The 20,205-nt window shown below is 39.0% G+C and overlaps 2 protein-coding genes across 3 annotated transcripts; one reads left to right on the top strand and one right to left on the bottom strand.

The window, feature by feature from the left end:
* Positions 1-411: 411 nt before the first annotated feature.
* On the bottom strand, positions 412-6,285 carry LOC115791160 (uncharacterized). 2 transcript variants are annotated; one of them, XM_030745285.1, is made up of 10 exons: positions 6,034-6,285; positions 2,554-2,874; positions 2,272-2,373; positions 2,148-2,198; positions 1,512-1,610; positions 1,196-1,387; positions 1,050-1,097; positions 889-951; positions 761-790; positions 412-679 (listed from the first exon to the last, which is right to left on the bottom strand). In XM_030745285.1, exons 1-10 carry the CDS (start codon positions 6,104-6,106, stop codon positions 621-623), a joined length of 1,038 nt encoding a protein of 345 aa, XP_030601145.1. In that variant the 5' UTR covers positions 6,107-6,285; the 3' UTR covers positions 412-620. The 2 variants fall into 2 exon arrangements, with proteins under 2 accessions (XP_030601145.1, XP_030601146.1); XM_030745286.1 differs by having other exon boundaries at positions 761-787.
* A 1,581-nt stretch (positions 6,286-7,866) lies between these two features.
* Positions 7,867-17,094, top strand: LOC115790881 (P2X purinoceptor 5-like). Its single transcript, XM_030744879.1, has 12 exons — positions 7,867-7,991; positions 9,247-9,397; positions 9,493-9,564; positions 10,725-10,800; positions 10,953-11,049; positions 12,293-12,373; positions 12,693-12,834; positions 15,021-15,157; positions 15,325-15,418; positions 15,679-15,744; positions 15,826-15,908; positions 16,974-17,094. The coding sequence occupies exons 1-12, from the start codon at positions 7,867-7,869 to the stop codon at positions 17,047-17,049; spliced, it is 1,200 nt and encodes a 399-aa protein (XP_030600739.1). The 3' UTR covers positions 17,050-17,094.
* The last annotated feature ends 3,111 nt before the right edge of the window (positions 17,095-20,205 follow it).

Below are 20,205 nucleotides of genomic sequence, written 5' to 3'. Positions count from 1 at the left end.
TTTCCAGGTAAGCAAAACGCAGAAAGCTGATTCTGTTCACCTGGATGTAGCGAGACTGAAGAAGTCACTTGTGTGAGTGATGAAATGTTTCTCCCACTGAAAACACTGAACAGAATCAACACTCTGAGAAATGCTGATGTAGATGACAGGCACATGTTTGGCACTCAGTAGTAATATTTGTAAGATTTTTTTTTTTTTTTTCACACTGAAGCAATAAACGCTCGGTGACATAATGAACAGTTGGGATCCGGACGAATGCAATCCTGTCACAGAAGCACGAGCACTGACAGTGAAAGCACGATAGAATTCCTTAAATGTGAAGTGCTAAAAATCAAATCTCTTGGATACGGGTTCTTTAATTAAGTTTAAGTAACACACACATTTCTGCAATAATACAACTCTGAGCAGAAAGGCAACAGTGTGCGCACTCAGACTGCAACAATATTATAGGTAAAGACAATATAAATGATGAACTTCAGTAAAACAGCAATCAAACATCAACAGCACAGGAAGTGAATTACAGTGCAGTTATAATACAAACAAATACATTAAAGACATGGATCACCTCAAAGAAGTAAATTTAAAAAGTCACTGGAGTTTTAAACTCTGTCCTTCAGTCTCTACAGCCGGTTGAGCTGGTCTGTGCTCATGTTGTAAATCGGGTTATTGTATTCACAGTCTGAAAAGGAAAAAGAGAGCAGTTCAGTGCACAGTATTATAAAATTATGCTAACATGCTCACAGATGAAGTCAGCACTCACTGTCTTTGGCTTTCTTTTTCCCACGGCCTGCTGCAACAACAAACCGGTGAGAGAAGAAAAGGATCAGTGTTTTGTTTCTTACTGTGACACAGTCATAAATAATTCTGATTATTTCAAACTCAAACCACCTCTGTGCTGATTCTCCGCCTGCTTTGACATGGCTTGTTGCTTGCGGAGATCGTGTTGGTTAACTGTGTAATAAAATAGAGTCAAAATCTGACAGAACTGAAACAATAATAATAATAATAATAATATAATAAATATAATTAAATAAAACTGCTCATTCTACCGTAATAATGCCGGCTGAAACTTGCTTGCCGTAATCTGCTGAAAAGCTCTAATGGGGGTAAGAGAAGACAGAGTTACTTCACACTGTTGCAATGTAGGAGTCACCAATAATACAAACTGCAGTAAACATTAACTTTGATTCCACACCTAAAGGAAACCTCTGTCTGGTTCTCTGACTTTCCGCCCTTTCAAAGTGAAACTGATCCAAGTTCGGATAAATCCCGCTGCTGCTTTGACTGGGCTGCTGAAGCTGAGTCCCATCTAGATACCGCACAACTCCGGGTGGATCACGGCGGTTTCTGCTGGGTTCAGCACTTGCTGGGCGCTGGTCATCATTTTCTATTGTTTAAGAAAAGATTTGTTTAAAGCAAACTTATCATGTCTTATTTCTTAGATATGAGACAATGACTTGAAAGTTTGTATTTTATCAAGGAGAGAGAGAAGAAAAGATGAGTAAACTCACCATAGACAAGATTATTATTGTAGGCTCCTGCTGCCTGCTGTACATGCACATGTACGCCTACTGGTACGTTGACTGTTGGCAGAGGTGGAGCACTGGGATCTGCAGTGAATCATTAGAACAACATAAAGGTCTCTCCTGACATTTTTAGGAGTACAGTTATTCAAATTCTTGAAAGATTTTCAATGAGAAGAATCTGTTTTTCCTAAATATGAAGCCAGTTAGCAATCACCTCGGGTTAGCATGTGAAAGACTGCGAGCTGCAGCTGGGAAACAGCAAGCCAGTCCCAGGTTTTCAAAAACCTGATTAATATATTAAATGTTTTTTTTTTTCTTTTTTTTTTTTTTTTTTAGATTAAAAGGTTGCTCTTAATTTACTTCCACCATATTATAATTATAATCCCAATTCAAATCAGTAAAATTGTCTAAAGCGGCTAATTTTTTCCTGCGTTATTCATGTTTGGGAACAAGTGAAAGCAGCTGCAAACAAAATGTAGCACACTTCGGGCAGCACCCTTCAGCAGTGTTTTCAGAGCACAGCAGTTAAAATTCAAGAATTGAGCAAACCTGAACAAGTTCGAGCAGGAAAGTTCGCAAAAGAGCATCAAACTGAACAGAGCTGAACTTAATGCACAGTACCTGCACTGGTGGGAATGTCTGCACTGTCCTGTGTTTTGTTATTACAGGAACCTGAAACAGGAGCAGAAAGTTTGTTACTAAATCACTCAGCTTCACCTTTGCGTCAGGCTTTTCAGGTTCTCACCTATGTATTTCCAGTAGCTGCAGTAGCTGATTATACTCAGCAGAAGGAGAGCAGCCACACCAGCACAGATGTAAATGACTGGCCACAGATCTCTGCTTGCACCTGCACGACAAGTTGTGGTTTTAGACAATATATACGTAACAGGAAACAGCAGCTTAATCATTTGTCCCTTCTCATGTAATGGGTCTTGAGGTTTGTGACCCTGGAAAGGAAGAAAGCGCACAGGATGCTGCTTAGTATTGAGTAAACTCAAAGTGTATAAACAAAAAAAAATCCACTCACTTCTGCCATCCACCACTTGAAGACAGGTCCATCCACAGTTGTAACATCCCAGATCAGCTTTTTCAAGCTCTTCAATTCTGATGGAGAAGTTCCCGTCTGAGGCCTGGATTGGAAAAACTTTCACTCGGCCGTTTCTGGGGTCCAGGAACGTAATGTGGCCTTCAGGTGTAAGTTTGACCAAATCTGCCTTCTCTTTGGCAGTGTGGCTCCAAATCACCCATTTGGGATTGCTTGTTTTAATAGAGCATGGTAGGAAGAGGGATGAGCCAAGTGAAGCTCTCAGGCTGATCTTTTCACAATATTCCAAATCCCCACAAGATTCTTGATGTTAAAGGGAAAAAGAAACACAAGCAAGTTTAGTCATTTCATACAAGTCATTATACAACTTGCCTACACATTCTTTAAAAACTGGCTCTGCGTTGCTATATTAACATAAAAATGTATGATCTTAAGGAAAAACAATGATAAAAAATATGTATACAATTTTAAATATATTTCAACAGAGCAACAACCATATCTTAAGCCAATGTACAGTGAAATATACACTAAATATATACGCCAATATACACCAAAAAGTACTTAAATACTCAAGCTACAATTACAAACACACTAACTGGCCACTTTATTAGGTACATCAATGTTCCAACTGAGGAGAACGGCTCTGTCAATATAAACACCTCAACGCGTGCACATGAAACAAAGTGATATTAAACCAATTTTGATCATAATTTAAAAAAAAAAAAACTGTTACATGTAATGAGAGCAGGCTGCGTTTTGTTGTAGGTCTTCCACAGCAAAATTATGAAATAAGACTGCAACAAATGAGGATTAGATTAGCTGAAGAAGAGTGACAACCAAAAAAAGAAAAAATTTGAAAAGTTAAAAAAAAAACTGCATAAACTGCAAAAAATATTGCATAATAATAACAAATACATAAAAATAATTTACTGTTTTTGGGGAAAAAAATTTTATTATTTGATCAGTCATATGTTATATAGTGGATAAACACAGACGAACTGGTGCCAACTTTAGAAACAATTGCTCTGTAATTTGTTAATGAAATCTCATTTAGCCTTCACAGTGTGCAGGTAAGGCTTGGAGATTAAAATTCACTCTGAGACGTTTTCTTATCAGCTTTAAATGAGGCCAAGAAAAAATACTGAAAAGGAAATGTGCACACACCGGCCATTTTTTTAGGTTCACCTGTTCAACTGCTTATTAATGCAAATATCCAGTCACCCAATCACACGGGAGCAACTCAGTTGATTTAATGTACTCTTTTCAGAGTGTTTTGGAAACCGCTGATCTACTGAGATTTACAACAATCTCTACGGTTTACATGGTCCAAAAAAGAGAAAATATCCAGTGAGTGACTGGGAAAAACGGCCTTGTTGATGCCAGAGGTTAGATGAGAATTCCCAGACTACTTGGCAAGAAACTGAGGATACAATTCACGTGGGGTACCTGGAATTGGGAAAACATAGCCTGGTCTGATGAGTATTGATTTCTGCCACAACATCTGGATGCTAGTGTCAGAATTTGGCGTGAACCCCACAGCCTACCTGAGGACTGTTGCTGACCGTGACCATGTGTAACTTTATGAATACTGTGTACCCATCATCTGATGGCTGCTTCCAGAAGGATAACACACCATGTCACAAAGCTCAAATCATCTCATACTGGTTGAACATCACAGTGTGTTGACTGTCCTCAAATGGCCTCCGCAGTCACCTGCTGTGTGACGCTATCATGTAATAATGGACCGAAATCTCTGAGGAATATTTCCAGACAACTTGTTGAATCTATGACACACATAATGAAGGCAGCACTGAAGGCAAAGCTCAGGTCCAATCCAAACCTAGCAAGCTATACCTAATAAAGTGGCTTGTGAGTGTTTTATGAATTTCACTGCAGTAGACAACAAAATGTCACAGCAAATAGTATTTTTTTTTTTAATGATACAACTATATTTTTCTCGACATGTGAAGACTGGATTATTGTAATTCTTTGTATGCAGGATTACCACAGTCATCTCTCCGGCAGCTTCAACTGGTCCAGAATGATGCTGCTCGACTTTTAACAGGGACGGGAAAGCGTGAGCATATTATTCCAGTTTCAGCTTCACTTCATTGGCTTCCTGCTGATTTTAGGATCAATTTTAAGATTTTATTGATTGTTTTTAAGATTTTAAACGGCCTGGCCCCTCTGTATTTGTGTGATCTTATTCACGTTCACACTCCTGTCAGAGCATTCAGGTCTGCCAATCAGATGATCCTAAAAATTCCTAGGTCTAGACTTAAAAATAGAGGTGACCAAGCTTTTTCAGTTATTGTGCCGAGCCTCTGGAATGCCCTGCCATTTCATATTAGAGCTGCTCGGACTCTTTCTACATTTAAGCCGTTGCTCAAGACCCATTTCTTCTCTCTGGCTTTTAATTCAAGCTAATCTTGACACTTTGTATTCATTAAGTTATTATATTTTGTTTGTATTTTTGTTTGTTTGTTGTTTTTTCTTTTATGTATGGCCTTTTTATTCTTTGGTTGCCTGTGAAGCACTTTGGTCCAGTCAGGTTGTTTAAACGTGCTATATAAATAAATTTGACATTGACATTTTTCAAAAGATAAATCAGATATACCATTAGAAACATGGAGAAAATATTATTTGAACACTTAACAGCAGCTTAGCAAATTTTCAATTAAAACCATGATAAAAGTTTCCTTTGTGTTTCCTTCCAGTTTCATTAGTATCTGTGAGATTTAGGTTTGAGTCTACTGGGAAAATATTCTTTTAAAAGGCGTTTGGTAGACTTTGGATCAGTTTTTCCCCTGAGTTTGCTCCTCCATACTTCAGAGTTCACACTTCCATCAAATTAATACACGTTCACCTGCATCAATGTCAGCAAAAAACAGACACCTCTACACTCTTTAGTGCAGTCTGGTTAGAGTTCCTCATCGGGTTTCCCCGCACAAACGCTTTAATCATCATATCCCTGTAAGCTAAACTCAGACTAATCTGTAACCTCCGGTCTTTCAGACCAAGTTTATTATTTAATTCAGTTTTAGCCATCTTATTCTATCCGATCTGGCTCTGTCTTTAGGTCACACAAGTTTAGACATTTTCGAAAGGACCCCAACTGTGACGACCAGATGAAAAACAAACAAAGATCATACTAAGTGGGTACAGACAGACAGTGCATCACCTTTTCACTGAGCAAATGTGAAGTATTTGCCATTTAGGTAACCTGTTCCAAGATCATTTATAGAGGATTTGATCAGTGACAGCTTGAGTTATTTATTTTATTAGAAAATACAATAATTATACTTCTCATTAGCAGATTTACGAACTATTTCTTGGGAAAAGTCAAGTATTCAACCAAAAGTATTTAAAAGAAAACCTGGCAGCAATGATGTACAAATATTCTTTTTAAAATACATTACAGTAAAACAGGTGTTTACTGAAAAGAAAACAAAAAAAACTTACCATTTGGAGACACACATGTGAAACACAGGGTGAAAAGGAAAGTCCACCTGGCAGCGTGCATCTTCACCAGCATGTCGCACAATGTGAGCAGCGCTCTGATGATGCTATAATTAATCTCTTAAAGCATCACGGAACAAAACCGCGAGACCACCGGTTTCAGTTACCTGAAGAAACGCTTTGCCACATTCACTGTGACATTAACAGCAGCAGGGTGATAAACACAACAGTTATTTGAACTGAATGGCAGTCATGATAACATTTTAACCCAGGTGACTAAATGATTATATTTCACACAGTGATGATGTACTTTAGGCTGAGAGCAGGGAGGACCCGCTGCGACAGTCTGCTGCAGACCACTTCCTGTGAAAGCCTGCTGAAGTTTCCGGAGCACGAGGCCCCGTGATGAAACCCAGAAAGGTGAATGTATAAAGTGATCATGGTGCAATCAGAAGAAAAGAAGCACTTTTTAAAACACAAGCTTTTCTTTGAGCCACATGAAATCAGAGTGTTGTTACGCAAACTGCGCTTTGTAGTAAGTTGGTCAATGACAATCTCCGCTTAACAGCACTCAGCGACAAACCACAAGATCAGCTTAAAAGATAAAGGCTTCAATATGGGTCGATGTTTGCATTCAGATTTATTTATTGAAAGTAAATGCCAATTCACAAAATAATGTGACAGTGACACATTACAGTACAGTGCTTAATTACAGTAATAATCCAGTGGTTTTGTTACCTCACAAATTGTAAATAAATAAAAGGTCGCAGTCCTTCCATCACTCAAAATCACACCTCTGCAGTGTTTTATAATAATGCATAGATACCATTCAAAAATTGTCTGTGCACATGACTGTGTCACGTCCTTTCAGTCTGAGTGTGCATGCAGTACCTCCAAATCTTCAGACAGGACGATTACAGGAAATGTTCATTACTGTTTATAGAATATGTCTTTCAATTATATTTGAGTGTTTTTGTGCCACTGTGCGGCCTGAATAATCAATCTCCACCTTTGAACTATATGACTGCTGTCTTTTTGCTATTATTGGCAGCTGTGTTATAATTTTTGAAGTGCGCATAAAAGCAAAGCGTTAAAGTGCATCCCATGGACAGAGCACCTCACTGGTCCGTGCGACTGCCATGTTTTCCTTATTTTAATTTTGAATATCACAACAAAATGTCAGTTTTATGTGTTGCTTGAGTAGACCTCAAATATGCCGAAAAGTTGTATGCTGATGTTTGAAGTGTTGCTGAAGCTGATTATGAAGAACACATTTATCCCGGTCATTATTATAGTGGGGGAAAAAAAATCACAGATTTTGATAAATATCAAAGCTTACAGTTAAACTAGGAGTTTAATTGATCATGAAAGGATTATATATGAATGAGTGGCAAATGAAATATTAATCATAAATGATGTTAAATTTAAAAGGTCAATGTGTACAAATAAGTGAATAAAAAGGAAGAAAATCTCCATTTATATAAGTGACGGACAAATGTAATGACGAGCGCGGATTTTAATGAGGCATTAGGAGCCTCTTTTTCTGTTAGCACTTTCTCGCTGCGTCTCCTTTTCCAGTCAGTTTCTGCATTTTCTCAGTCTTTTGCCTTTTCCGTGTATTTTGCCTTTTGTGCTTTAGGGAAGTCCAACTGCATGTTGTTGAACGATGTTCGGTAGTGCAGGTGGTGCTGAGCATCCTCTCAGAGGTGTGTTTTCGCCTCCCGCTGGCTGTTTACTGTAAAAGCTCGTACTGAAGAGCCCCCCCCCCCCCCCCCCCCCCCCCCCCCCCCCCCCCCTGTGAACACTGGCCTCAGTCTGTAGACTGAGAGCTGCATGATGGCCGGGAGAGCGTGGAGCTCCTTATTCGACTACAAAACGGAAAAATACATTGATACCAAAAATAAGAGAATCGGGGTTTTGCACAGACTTTTTCAGTTATGTATCATCGGTTACATAATAGGGTAAGTGCGTTATTGCAAAGAATAATTTTTATATGTTATTTTCTCAACTTGGTAAACAACTCACTCAGATAATTATAATATTTGTAGAAATGATGTGAGGAGTTGCAGTGAAAATTACACTATGTCGTTTAGTGACTAATTAATTAAATTACTAATTAACTAACTAAATAAAAATTAATTACAGTCTTTTTCTTAAAAGGTTAGGTACACATTTTAAATAAGTAGACATAAGCGATTAAGCTTGAAAATTTTGATGCTTTTTACAGTAGATCAAATGTTACAGAAAGTTTTTCACATGACTTTTATCTCCTCCTGAAGGTACACTTGTGGTCTGTTGTTCAGTGCCTTTAACTGTTACCCAGTGCGCTAGCAGTAGGGCAGCGAAAAGAAAAAAAAGGGAAGCTTTTTGGTGTCACGGTTACAAATGATGCAAAATGGTTTGATCCACCCCAACTCAGACTCACAATTACACCGACTGCTAATGCACACCGTGACTGTGGTTTCCCTCAAGAAAGTAAAATGGGACAATCAAAGAATAAAGAAGGAAGTCAATCGTTAAGAACTGACTTCCTTCAGCTATCAGACCTTAAATGGTTGAAGGAGTGTCATGCATCATGAATCACTCTATATTCAGAACATGTCAGAGGAACAATATCACTGTTGTGGTTGGAAAGTGCGGCACCCACGGGCAAACGTTCATATAGTGATGTGTCCACATCAAATGTGCTGTTCCATCTAGTCTCCACCTCTTGAATCAGCTTCAGAGCGGGTCTGCCCATCAAACCCTACATGTCCACCAGTTTTTCTTTGTCCTCACAGCTGGATCTGAACAATCACACTATTTTTTTTTTGGAGGGGGGGGGGGGGGGGGGGGGGGGGACTTTGCTGTGGGCTTCTTTCAGTGCACCTGCTTGGTCGAGGGCCTGCTTTACAATAATATTAAGAGTGTGAGCAGGGTGCCATGGAAGTGATTGGAGCATCTGAATTCAATGATTTGGAGTGTATATATAGTGTATATACTATATTCATTCTATATATTATATATACTACATAAATAATGCCCACTTAAATTTGATACACTAAGCAAAAGACTACAGTATGTAGTCCCCCCCCCCCACACTACAACACCCATGGCTAGCAGTTTCAGTAAAGTCTTCTTTCGTGGCATGTGATAGAAGACATTAGAGTGTTACAATGTTTTGAGCATACTGTAGAGCATCCTGAGAACAATGTGTATTTTTCCTTTGATTCAAAGGTGGGTTTTTGTAATCAAGAAAGGCTACCAGGAGATAGATGATGTCATCCAGAGTTCTGTCATAACCAAAGTGAAGGGAGCTTCAGTGACCAACACCAGTGAATCTGGTGTGTTTGTGTGGGGACCTGAGGACTATGTCATCCCCCCACAGGTGAGAACACTCATACTGTTTCAGACCAGGAAAAAAGCATGCACTGTTGGTGAGACATTTATCTGTTATTTTGTCATTATTGTCTTTTCATACAGGGTGAAGATGTTCTGTTTATTGTAACCAGCTTCTTAGAGACACCAAACCAGAAGCTGGGTTACTGTGCTGAGGTGAGAACATTTTGATTTCACTCTAAATCACTGACTCTGTATATTAGACCTTTATGGTGGTATTAATAACTTTGGTTAGACAGTTAAAGAGGTGAATGTGATGGTGACAGTGATGATCAGGCAGTTGTCTTGGTTTTAATTGCAGATCATATGACAGACTCTGGCCCAAAGAAAACCTTTGCCATCATAGATAACACAGCAAAATCTTACTGAAAGAAATTCTTCTGATTTGCTTTTGTTTTTACCAGCAACATTTTTTTTATTGCCTCTCCTACTGATTTCACTTCCTCTAATCTTGTGCCTGCCACCCAGTTTTTTTTCTTCCTGTTTTGACAGTTCTGTGTTCCCTGTGCTTTGTGTTTGGTTTTGCTTCCTTTGTGTTATTATTTTCATTTGGTTCACCTGTTGTTCCCTGCTGTCTCCACTCTCCCAGTTACCTTGTGTTTATTTAAGCCCTCAGTTTTCTTCCATTGTTTCCTTGTCTGTGTACCCTGCCTGCTGTGCGTGCATCCTCATTAGTTTCCAAGTGTGTCCTTTCTTGTTTTTTTTGTATGACCTTGGATTTTGGGAGTTTTGTATTTTTGGACATTGAGAAGAGCCTCAGCATTAAAGCTGCCTTAAAACTTTAGTTTGTCTCTTGCGTCCTACATTTGGGTTCACTCCTGGCAGCCACACAGCCTAACCGTGACACAAGCAAATGGTGGGATAACTTTGTGACTGATGTTTTTGATGAAAATGAATGGAGGAAAATTTTTCATATGTCCAAAGCATCCCTTAGAGCAGGGGTAGGGAACTCCAGGCCTCGAGAGCCGGTGTCCTGCAGGTTTTAGATCTTACAGGGCCATGACAACAACAAGTAAATGTTATGAGCTGTAGATGGAAATTGAGCTAAGCATCTCAGAATTATGACTCTGTGTCTTTCACTTTTAAATTGATAAAAAAAAAATCCTTTCTATAAGTCTTATGTTTTCTATTGTGTCAAATGTAATTAAAATGAGCCTCACAACCTCACTGTGTATAACTAACAGGTTTTCACATCACACTGCATCACATTTGCTTCATGAATCAAGGTCACTGCTTCATCATCCTTTTTGGCTTGTTAAAAAGGATTAGGTATGAGTTAACTGTTTCTTGAACCTTTTCCCATTGTTTGATCTCAGAGCCCCAAAGTGCATGATGCCCACTGCCGTGTTGATGAGGACTGTAAAAAGGGAGAGATGGTGGTGGCTGGTAATGGTAAGAAAGAAACATCCTGATTTTAAATCATTGCTCTAAAACATGATTTGTGTTGAAATTTTGCAAATTTGATGCAGAAAGCCAAACATGTCATCTTTTCACGTGATCACCTGGATGACTTTAAACTATCCTTTTGTGCCCATTGTCTAAAGGAGTAATGAGCGGCCGATGCTTAAGAAAGAACAAAAACTTCACTGGGTCCTGTGAAATCTTCGGTTGGTGTCCAGCTGAAAGAAAGTTCAGACCACAGTAAGATTACTGATCCATCTTTCTCTGCAGGGTTCCTGCTGGCCTGTGAAATCTAACTTCCTTAAAAGTAATTTTAGTTTCAATTTCATAAATTTTTATTTTAAAAGTATTAAGTGGTTATACTTTAGTAATGAATACAAGAAAAGTCTGTCTCTTGCCTGATAATTTCAATAAAATTAAAATTTTAATTTTAAAAGCTTCTCATTTCTTGGTAGGTTGTAAGCCAGCACACAACCGTCCACAACCGAAATGGAAAAAGTGTGATCATTCCTAATTCACCAAACCAAGAAAATTCATATTCAAATCATAAAAAAAAGCATGATTTGTGGTTCCTCCCCCCTCTTTCACTTACGCCAGAGCGCACAATGATGGCAAACTTTGGAGTTATGCTAGCAAGCTCAAATGACCTTGTTCCAGTTTCTCTGGCAACGTTCTTAATGCTGCAGAAAGCAATTAAGACTCTGGCTCCACACATCAGAGCTGTCCTATGAAAAAAGTTTCTGAAAGATAATTGGAAAGGGATGTTACGAGATTAGCATGGGTCAAGTTCCCCTCACACCCATGTATTCAATGATCAATGTCCTGAGTCTAAAACTAATTTACCAAAGAAACCAGATACCAACCAAATTAAACAGCATACATACCAAAGTGCCAGCTTTGCAGACAGTAGACTCGGCTTCCAATTGATCATGAACACGATGAAAACATGGATACTTTTTCTGCAATTCATCTGTAAAATTATGTTGTTTCAGCATTTTTTTTTTAGATCACAGCTCACAGATGTTAAGTTGTGCTGAATATAGGATAGGTGCCTCGGAATAATGCCAGTGCAGCGCATCCCACTGAAATTGGTCTGCCGCTAATCAAAACCCAGACATTTCAAGGGATTTGTAAAATGACATATTTTAGCGGACCCCAAAAGAGGGCATGTCTGGGTAAAAGAGGTCGTTTGGTCACCCTACCTACAGAAACCTTGTTATGGGCAATTTACAATTACCAGTTAACCTAACCCCACTGATGTCCACTTAGACACTCAGCTGCATGACCCAGTCTTATAGCAGCATTGTGTCAGTTAAATTACAGTGGATGATAGGGTCATTCCCCACTCAATAATCCAATCACAGTCCCTCTATATCTGCTACATGAAAGTTTGGATTTCTTGACTTGCTTTAATTTTCAAATCTTTTCTTATACCTTTATTCACATATTGATATTTACTTATAGGTATTTATTTTTTTCACAGAAAGCCTTTGCTAGCAACGGCTGAAAACTTCACCATCTACATCAAGAATTTCATCCAGTTTCCTAAATTCTCCTTTTCAAAGTAAGTCCTCTTCGACATCTACAATAACATACAGTGGCTTGCAAAAGTATTCATACCCCTTGATCTTTTCCATATTTTGTCACATTACAACCATAAACATAAATATATTTCACTGGAATTTAATGTGAAAGACCAACACAAAGTGGTATATAATTGTATACAATGTGACAAAATATGGAAAAGTTCAAGGGGTATGAATACTTTTGCAAGCCACACTTTTTTTTGCACATTTGTTTTTTTTTTAAACCTCTAATTAACTGAAAATTGCTACGGACAGTAAGCAGTTCACACCCATAAATATGTGTGTTTCTTAACTGAGGTCCAACATCCTTGAAACAACTGATATATCCTACTTGAAGAGCTGCAGATATAATGAGAAGCGTTACCCCTACTGCCCCATCTTCCGCCTGGGAAACATTACAAGAAGAGCTGGATACAACTTTCAAGACATGGCCTCACTTGTTAGTATTACACTGCATTTTGTCCAGATTTGGCTAATGTTATATAGCTTTAAACTTTAAATCTTATGCCAAACATAGATAGAGCTTTTTACCAAATCCAGTTTTAATGATCCCTGAATTTATGACTTAAAGGATTCTTTTTGCTCTTGTTTTAGCTATGACTTTTGCATGTTGTTCACAGGAGCAATTTAGAGATAAAAGAAATGCCTACTGAACAAAGTTACTCATCCTTCATAATAATTAAAAGATGCCTATCTGTGTTGGAATTACACTCACGACTACTTCATTAGGTACACCAGTTCAACAGGCAGCTTACAGAGCATGGTCCAAAAAGTATCGAGTGAGTGCCTGTCCTCTGTGTGAAAATATCTTATGTCACAGGCCAGAGGAGAATGGCCAGACTGTTTCGATCTGATAGGAAGCAACAGTGACTCAAATAACCACTTGATATAACCAAGGTATGCAGAAGAGCCTCTCTGAAGGCAGAACACATCTAACCATAAAACAGATGGCGTGTAGCAGCAGAAGACCACATAGGTATCACGAGGGCACCAAAGCTGAACAACTGGATGTCTGATGAATCTCTAGTTGTGGTGTGACATTTGGATGGTAGGATCAGAATTTGGTGTAATGTAGTTCAATTTTATTTATCATAACAAAAGTCATCTCAAGGTGCTTTATATTTAGAGTATGGACTCCTAATTAATAGAGAGAAATCTCCAGCAATCAGGCAATCCCCTATGAGCAAGCATTTGGTGACAAAATCTTCCTTTTAACAGGAAGAAACCTCTGGCAGAACCAGGCTCAGGGAGGGGCAGTCATCTGCCATGACCGGTTGGGGGTGAAGGGAGGGAGACAGGATAAAAACATGCTGTGGAAGAGAGCCAGAGATTAATAATAATTAATAATCAAATGCAGAAGAAGATAAATAAGTACATCATAGGATTCCCCCAGGGACCTAGACCTATCGTAGTGCAACTATGGGAGGGTTCAGGATCACTTGATCCAGCCCTAACTATAATTTTTATCAAAAAAAGAACATTTTAAGCCTAATCCTAAAAATAGAGAGGTTGTCTGTCTCCTTTCATTCTTGTTGGGAAATTCACATTTTTGTGTAGACTGGGTGTGACCAATTTCAGATCTGCATAGATGAAGTCCCCCGCCACAATAATGACATCATCTGGGTGCACCAGTAACTGTTAGCTATTAATATCATGTAGCATACCCAGGACTAACTTAGCATTAGCCTAACTAACTGGCATATTAACTGACTTCATGGATGATAAAGCTGGATATCATCTGCATAGCAAAGAAAATGTAGACTATACCTTCTAATAATACTGCCTAAGGGGAAAATGTGGAATGTAAGTAAAATTGGTCCCAGGACAGAACCCTGTGGAACCCCATAATTAACCTTAGTGTGCAAAGAAGACTCCCAATTTACACGAACAAATTGCAGCCTGTTAGATATGATTCAAACCACTGCAATGTAGTAAACAACATGAAAACATGAATCCATCCTGCCTTGTATTAGTGGTTCAGACTGGTGGTGTAATGGACTGGAGGATATTTTCTTGGTACACTTTGGGCCCCTTAGTACAAAATGAGCACCATTCAAACACCACAGCCTACCTGATTATTGTTGCTGACCATGTCCATCCCTTTATGACCAGTGAGACCATCTTCTGATGGCTGCTTCCAGCAGGATAACACACTGTGTCACAAAGCTCAAATCATTTCAACTGGTTTCTGAACATGACAGTTGTTTACAGAGTTTACTGTACTCAAATTGCCTCCACGGTCCCCTGATCTCAATCCAAGAGAGCACCTTTGGGGTGTGGTGGAACAGGAGATTCATATCATGGATGTGCAGCCAATAAATCTGCACCAAGTGAGTGATGCTATCATGTCAATGTAGACCAAAGTGTCTGAGGGATGTTTCCAGCACCATTTTGAATTTGCGCCACAAAGAACTGAGGCAGTTCTGAAGGCAAAAGGGACGTAACTAATGAAGTAGTTGGTGAGTGTATAAGAAAAAGCAGGATTTTTCTTGATGATAATCTTTTTAGTTATTTGTGAACACAAACAAAGCATCCCTAATGGAATGAATCCAAGTACAAAAACAAAATAAAATAATGAAATACAGTTATAAGAAATATATTTTCAAATTATTGCTGGCTTTTTAGGGTGGAGCGATTAGCATAGCAATACAGTGGGACTGTGACCTCGACAAAGCTACCTCTCACTGTAATCCAGTGTACCATTTCAGTCGCCTGGATGCCACTGTCTCCAAAAAAAGCATCGCTGCAGGATTTAACTTCAGGTGAGGCTCACTGTAGATCTTTGTTACCATGTTAGCACAGACATGTTATCATCTTTATTTACAACATGTGGAAGGAATAAAGGTGTGTAGTAACTGAAAGTCTTCTAAACCATTCTAAACTACCTAAAGGTTCATTTTTGTTTATTTTCTCCTTTTTTTCCCATCAGACGTGCAAGATACTTTAAAAATGCTGCTGGTGAAAGTTATCGATCTCTATATAAAGTCTATGGCATCCGATTTCATGTCCTGGTATATGGGAAGGTACGGAAAATGCATAAAATATGACTGAGGCATTATGATAAGCCATGGATTAAAGAATAAATACATTACCTATAATACCAAAGCTAAATAACCATAATAGGAAGAATGTTAGAGTTAGAAAATCTTGTCTTTTTAATTGTACAGATATTAGGAATTATTTTGCACAGCACTCTGGTCTCTCTTTAAAAATTCTTCTTAAATAAATCCACCTAAAATCCCATTCAAAAACACATCTTTTATATTTCTACTCTCGTCCATAGGCTGGAAAGTTCAGCATAGTTCCCACAGTCATCAATATTGCTTCAGGACTGGCTTTGATTGGCGCTGTGAGTACCTTTGATAATGAGAAATGTTCTTTAAAGATGTTTTTAATATGTCACAAAACTCAATAAAATTCTGTTCAACAGGAAACTTTCTTCTGTGACTTTGTCCTTCTCCACTTTACAAAGAAGAAGAAGTCTTACAGAGAACAGAAATTTAAAGTCTCAAAGTATGAGATGCAACACAAGTACAGATGCAAAGATTTGTCTTTTTTCTACATAGAAAACACCACAGTGCACACACTCAACCTATCACACTCCAACCTCTCTATTACTCCCAAGAACAAAGAGCTGTCTAATGACACCAGGCACAAAATTGTAGGCCTGCACAAGGCTGGGATGGGCTACAGGACAATAGGTAAGCAGCTTGGTGAGCAGACAACAACTGTTGGCACAATTATTAGGAAATGGAAGAAACACAAGATAACTGTCAATCTTCCTCGGTTTGGGATCTTGTGGGGTAAGGATGAGGTATGGATGATTCTGAAAAATGTCAGAAATCACCCCAGAAGGAGGAAGAAGAAGGATGAGTACAACCCCAAGAACACTGCCCGAACCTTGAAGCATGGGGGTGGAAACATCATACTTTGGGGGTGCTTTTCTGCAAAGGGGACTGGATGACTGCACCGTATTGCAGGGAGCATGGATGGGGTCATGTATCTTGAGAGTTTGTCCAACAACCTCCTTCCCTCAATGAGAGCATTGAAGATGGGTTGTGGCTGGGTCTTCCACCATGACAATGATGCAAAACACACAGCCAGGGCAACTAAAGAGTGGCTCCATAAGAAGCAAACTCCACAGAACACGACTTTCATGCTGTGAATTAAAAATAGCATTGCTGGATGTAGTCCAGAGGTGCTCAGAAAAGCTGTCCTGAAGAGGAAGATTATGCTTAGCTAATTTATAGACTTAATGCAAAGGAAACACAGGCATGTACATTCAAATAGTGGGCACTGTGTATTACATATGATAAGAAATATCTGAGTTTCAGGAGACCTAAAATGAAATTGAATTACTGGTGGTTAGAGTTTTTTAAGGGTATAAAACTGTATTTTATAGATTATTATACCTGATAAAACACTTGTTATAGCACATATACTAAACCATTCACATATAATGTTGATTTATGGCAAAGCCAAAGATACATTTAATGGCAAGTTAAAATGTTCCTGATTAGTGCATTTTTTGGTGTTTTTTGTGGTTAATATGCATTCCCTTATTATTTGTCTCAATAGGTCTCTGGTGTGCAGAATCAGCACCATGATCACAGCTGGAATGGATGCTCACAACACTGAGGAACATGTAGTCTAATTTTATTAAAGTGACATTTAGCCATTCAGTGTAACACAAGCTGTATATACATCTGGTTCTCACCTTAACTCAATAAAATATTTTACCAACATTATCTGAAACAGATATTCTTGAATGTAGACCACGTATTTTTGCAAATGTGATCTACAGATACATATTTATTATACGCAGCCTTAGAGTAGGTTGATTATTAGAGCCACTAACTGAGGCTCTTTTATGTCTATGAGTGCAGACTTTCTAAACAGCTCTCAGAAGCTTCTATAATATTAAATACTTTGGTAACATTAAAAGCATGGCTGGCACATTAAGAAGCTCAGAGTTCACTAAACACAAACACAACATAAAGATTTTTTTTATTACAAACTCAAACTGACAAAATACTGAGCCCTCATTTCTCTGGTTGCATTAATGGAGAGCTGCATGTCCCCACTGTTGCCTACTGATGTCACTGAAGGACAACTTCAGAAACACCACCTCTAGGAGAACGTGCACAGTGTTCTAAAGGGTAGTAGTTTCACATTAGGGCTTGTGTACAACTTTCAGAGTTTTAGTAATAATATAGCTAGGCGAGTACAGACTACCACACTAACTGAATCTGCAAAAAAACTAATTCTACAGGCTTGGTTGTTTAGGACCCTGAATTTTTTCTTCAGCAGTGGTTTAATAGTAACATTATTTTTGTTAGCAAACTTAGGTCCTTGTGTGTCTTTGATGCTGTTTTCAGAAGTGTCATTTCAAGCCAATAGTGCGATTATTGTTGTGCCTTTTAAAATCAAGTTATTGGAAAAATCTGCTTTTTTTTTTCTTCAGCATCATCTACTGTTCTGTCCCCAAGCTCTTGTAATGAAGTATCAGTCTATACAGCATGGGGACATTGTGTGGCCAGTTTGAAATCTGTATTTGGAAAAAGGGCATGAATGGATTTCACTTAAACGCAGGGCCAACAAAACAGCCTCAGAAAATTACAGATGAATCCCATTTTATTTAAATACTAGTCAAGTGTTTATTGAACAAATGTCTGAAGTTGTCACTGACTTTCAGTCCAGTTCTTGTGTAATGTCACATACCGCAGCCTTTTCTCCCTGTTTCCCTTCCTTAAGAATGGTTTCTTGACAGCCACCCTTCCACTGAGACCATTTCATATGAATCTTCAGCAAACAGTAGATGGATCAACTGAAGGGCCAGCTGCATCTCTCATTGTCTTGTTGGTGCAAAAATGCTTTTTTTTTTTTTTTTACAAAAAAAAAAATGAGGGGTGATTCAAAGTTTTTGCACAGTAATGTATCTCATTGGTCCATGTGACGGACATTTATTTTTATATATATATATATATATATATATATAAAAATATAAATATTTTTTTTTTTTTTAATCAAAAATTTCAATTTTATGTATGGTTTGAGTGCACTGCCTTTATTAAGTATACAGGGATAAAATATGTTAAAAAACTTACATTTTTAAGAATTGTATGTTGAGATTTGAACAGTGTTGCAGGAGTTGATTTGCCATTATGAAGAAAGCATTTATTGTGTTATTATTATGGTTTAAAAAAATGGATTTTAATATAGACTGCTCAAAAAGATAAAGGGAACACTTAAACAACACAATATAACTCCGAGTAAATCAAACTTCTGTGAAATCAAACTGTCCACTTAGGAAGCATCACTGATTGACAATCAATTTCACATGCTGTTGTGCAAATGGAATAGACAACAGGTGGAAATTATCGGCAATTAGCAAGACACACTCAATAAAGGAGTGGTTCTGCAGGAGGGGACCACAGACCACTTCTCAGTACCTATGCTTTCTGGCTGATGTTTTGGTCACTTTTGAATGTTGGTGGTGCTTTCACACTCATGGTAGCATGAGATGGACTCTACGACCCACACAAGTGGCTCAGGTAGTGCAGCTCATCCAGGATGGCACATCAATGAGAGCTGTGGCAAGAAGGTTTGCTGTGTCTGTCAGCGTAGTGTCCAGAGGCTGGAGGCGCTACCAGGAGACAGACCAGTACACCAGGAGACGTGGAGGAGGCCGTAGGAGGGCAACAACCCAGCAGCAGGACCGCTACATCCACCTTTGTGCAAGGAGGAACAGGAGTAGCGCTGCCAGAGCCCTGCAAAATGACCTCCAGCAGGCCACAAATGTGCATGTGTCTGCACAAACGTTTAGAAACCGACTCCATGAGGATGGTATGAGGGCCTGACGTCCACAGATGGGGGTTGTGCTCACAGCCCAACACCGTGCAGGACGCTTGGCATTTGCCAGAGAACACCAGGATTGGCAAATTCGCCACTGGCGCCCTGTGCTCTTCACAGATGAAAGCAGGTTCACACTGAGCACATGTGACAGACGTGACAGAGTCTGGAGATGCCGTGGAGAGCGATCTGCTGCCTGCAACATCCTTCAGCATGACCGGTTTTGGCAGTGGGTCAGTAATGGTGTGGGGTGGCATTTCTTTGGAGGGCCGCACTGCCCTCCATGTGCTCGCCAGAGGTAACATGACTGCCATTAGGTACCAAGATGAGATCCTCAGACCCCTTGTGAGACCATATGCTGGTGCGGTTGGCCCTGGGTTCCTCCTAATGCAGGACAATGCTAGACCTCATGTGGCTGGAGTGTGTCAGCATTTCCTGCAAGATGAAGGCATTGAAGCTATGGACTGGACCGCCCGTTCCCCAGACCTGAATTTGATTGAGCACATCTGGGACATCATGTCTCGCTCCATCCACCAACATCACGTTGCACCACAGACTGTCCAGGAGTTGGCGGATGCTCATCAGGAGCATGCCCAGGCGTTGTAGGGAGGTCATACAGGCACGTGGAGGCCACACACACTACTGAGCCTCATTTTGACTTGTTTTAAGGACATTAAATCAAAGTTGGATCAGCCTGTCGTGTGTTTTTCCACTTTAATTTTGTGTGTGACTCCAAATACAGGCCTCCATTGGTTAATAAATTTGATTTCCATTGATGATTTTGTGTGATTTTGTTGTCAGCACATTCAACTTTGTACAGAACAAAGTATTCAATGAGAATATTTCATTCATTCAGATCTAGGATGTGTTATTTGAGTGTTCCCTTTATTTTTTTGAGCAGGGGTGAGAATAATTTCTGCATTGTGTATGTTATTGTTCAGTGCTGATTAAATACAAA

This window comes from Archocentrus centrarchus, chromosome 13, assembly GCF_007364275.1.
Source record: "Archocentrus centrarchus isolate MPI-CPG fArcCen1 chromosome 13, fArcCen1, whole genome shotgun sequence".
NCBI classification, from domain to species: Eukaryota; Metazoa; Chordata; class Actinopteri; order Cichliformes; family Cichlidae; genus Archocentrus; species Archocentrus centrarchus.
The sequence above is the reverse complement of the archived record's forward strand: the minus strand, read 5'-3'. Positions and strand labels throughout refer to the sequence as shown.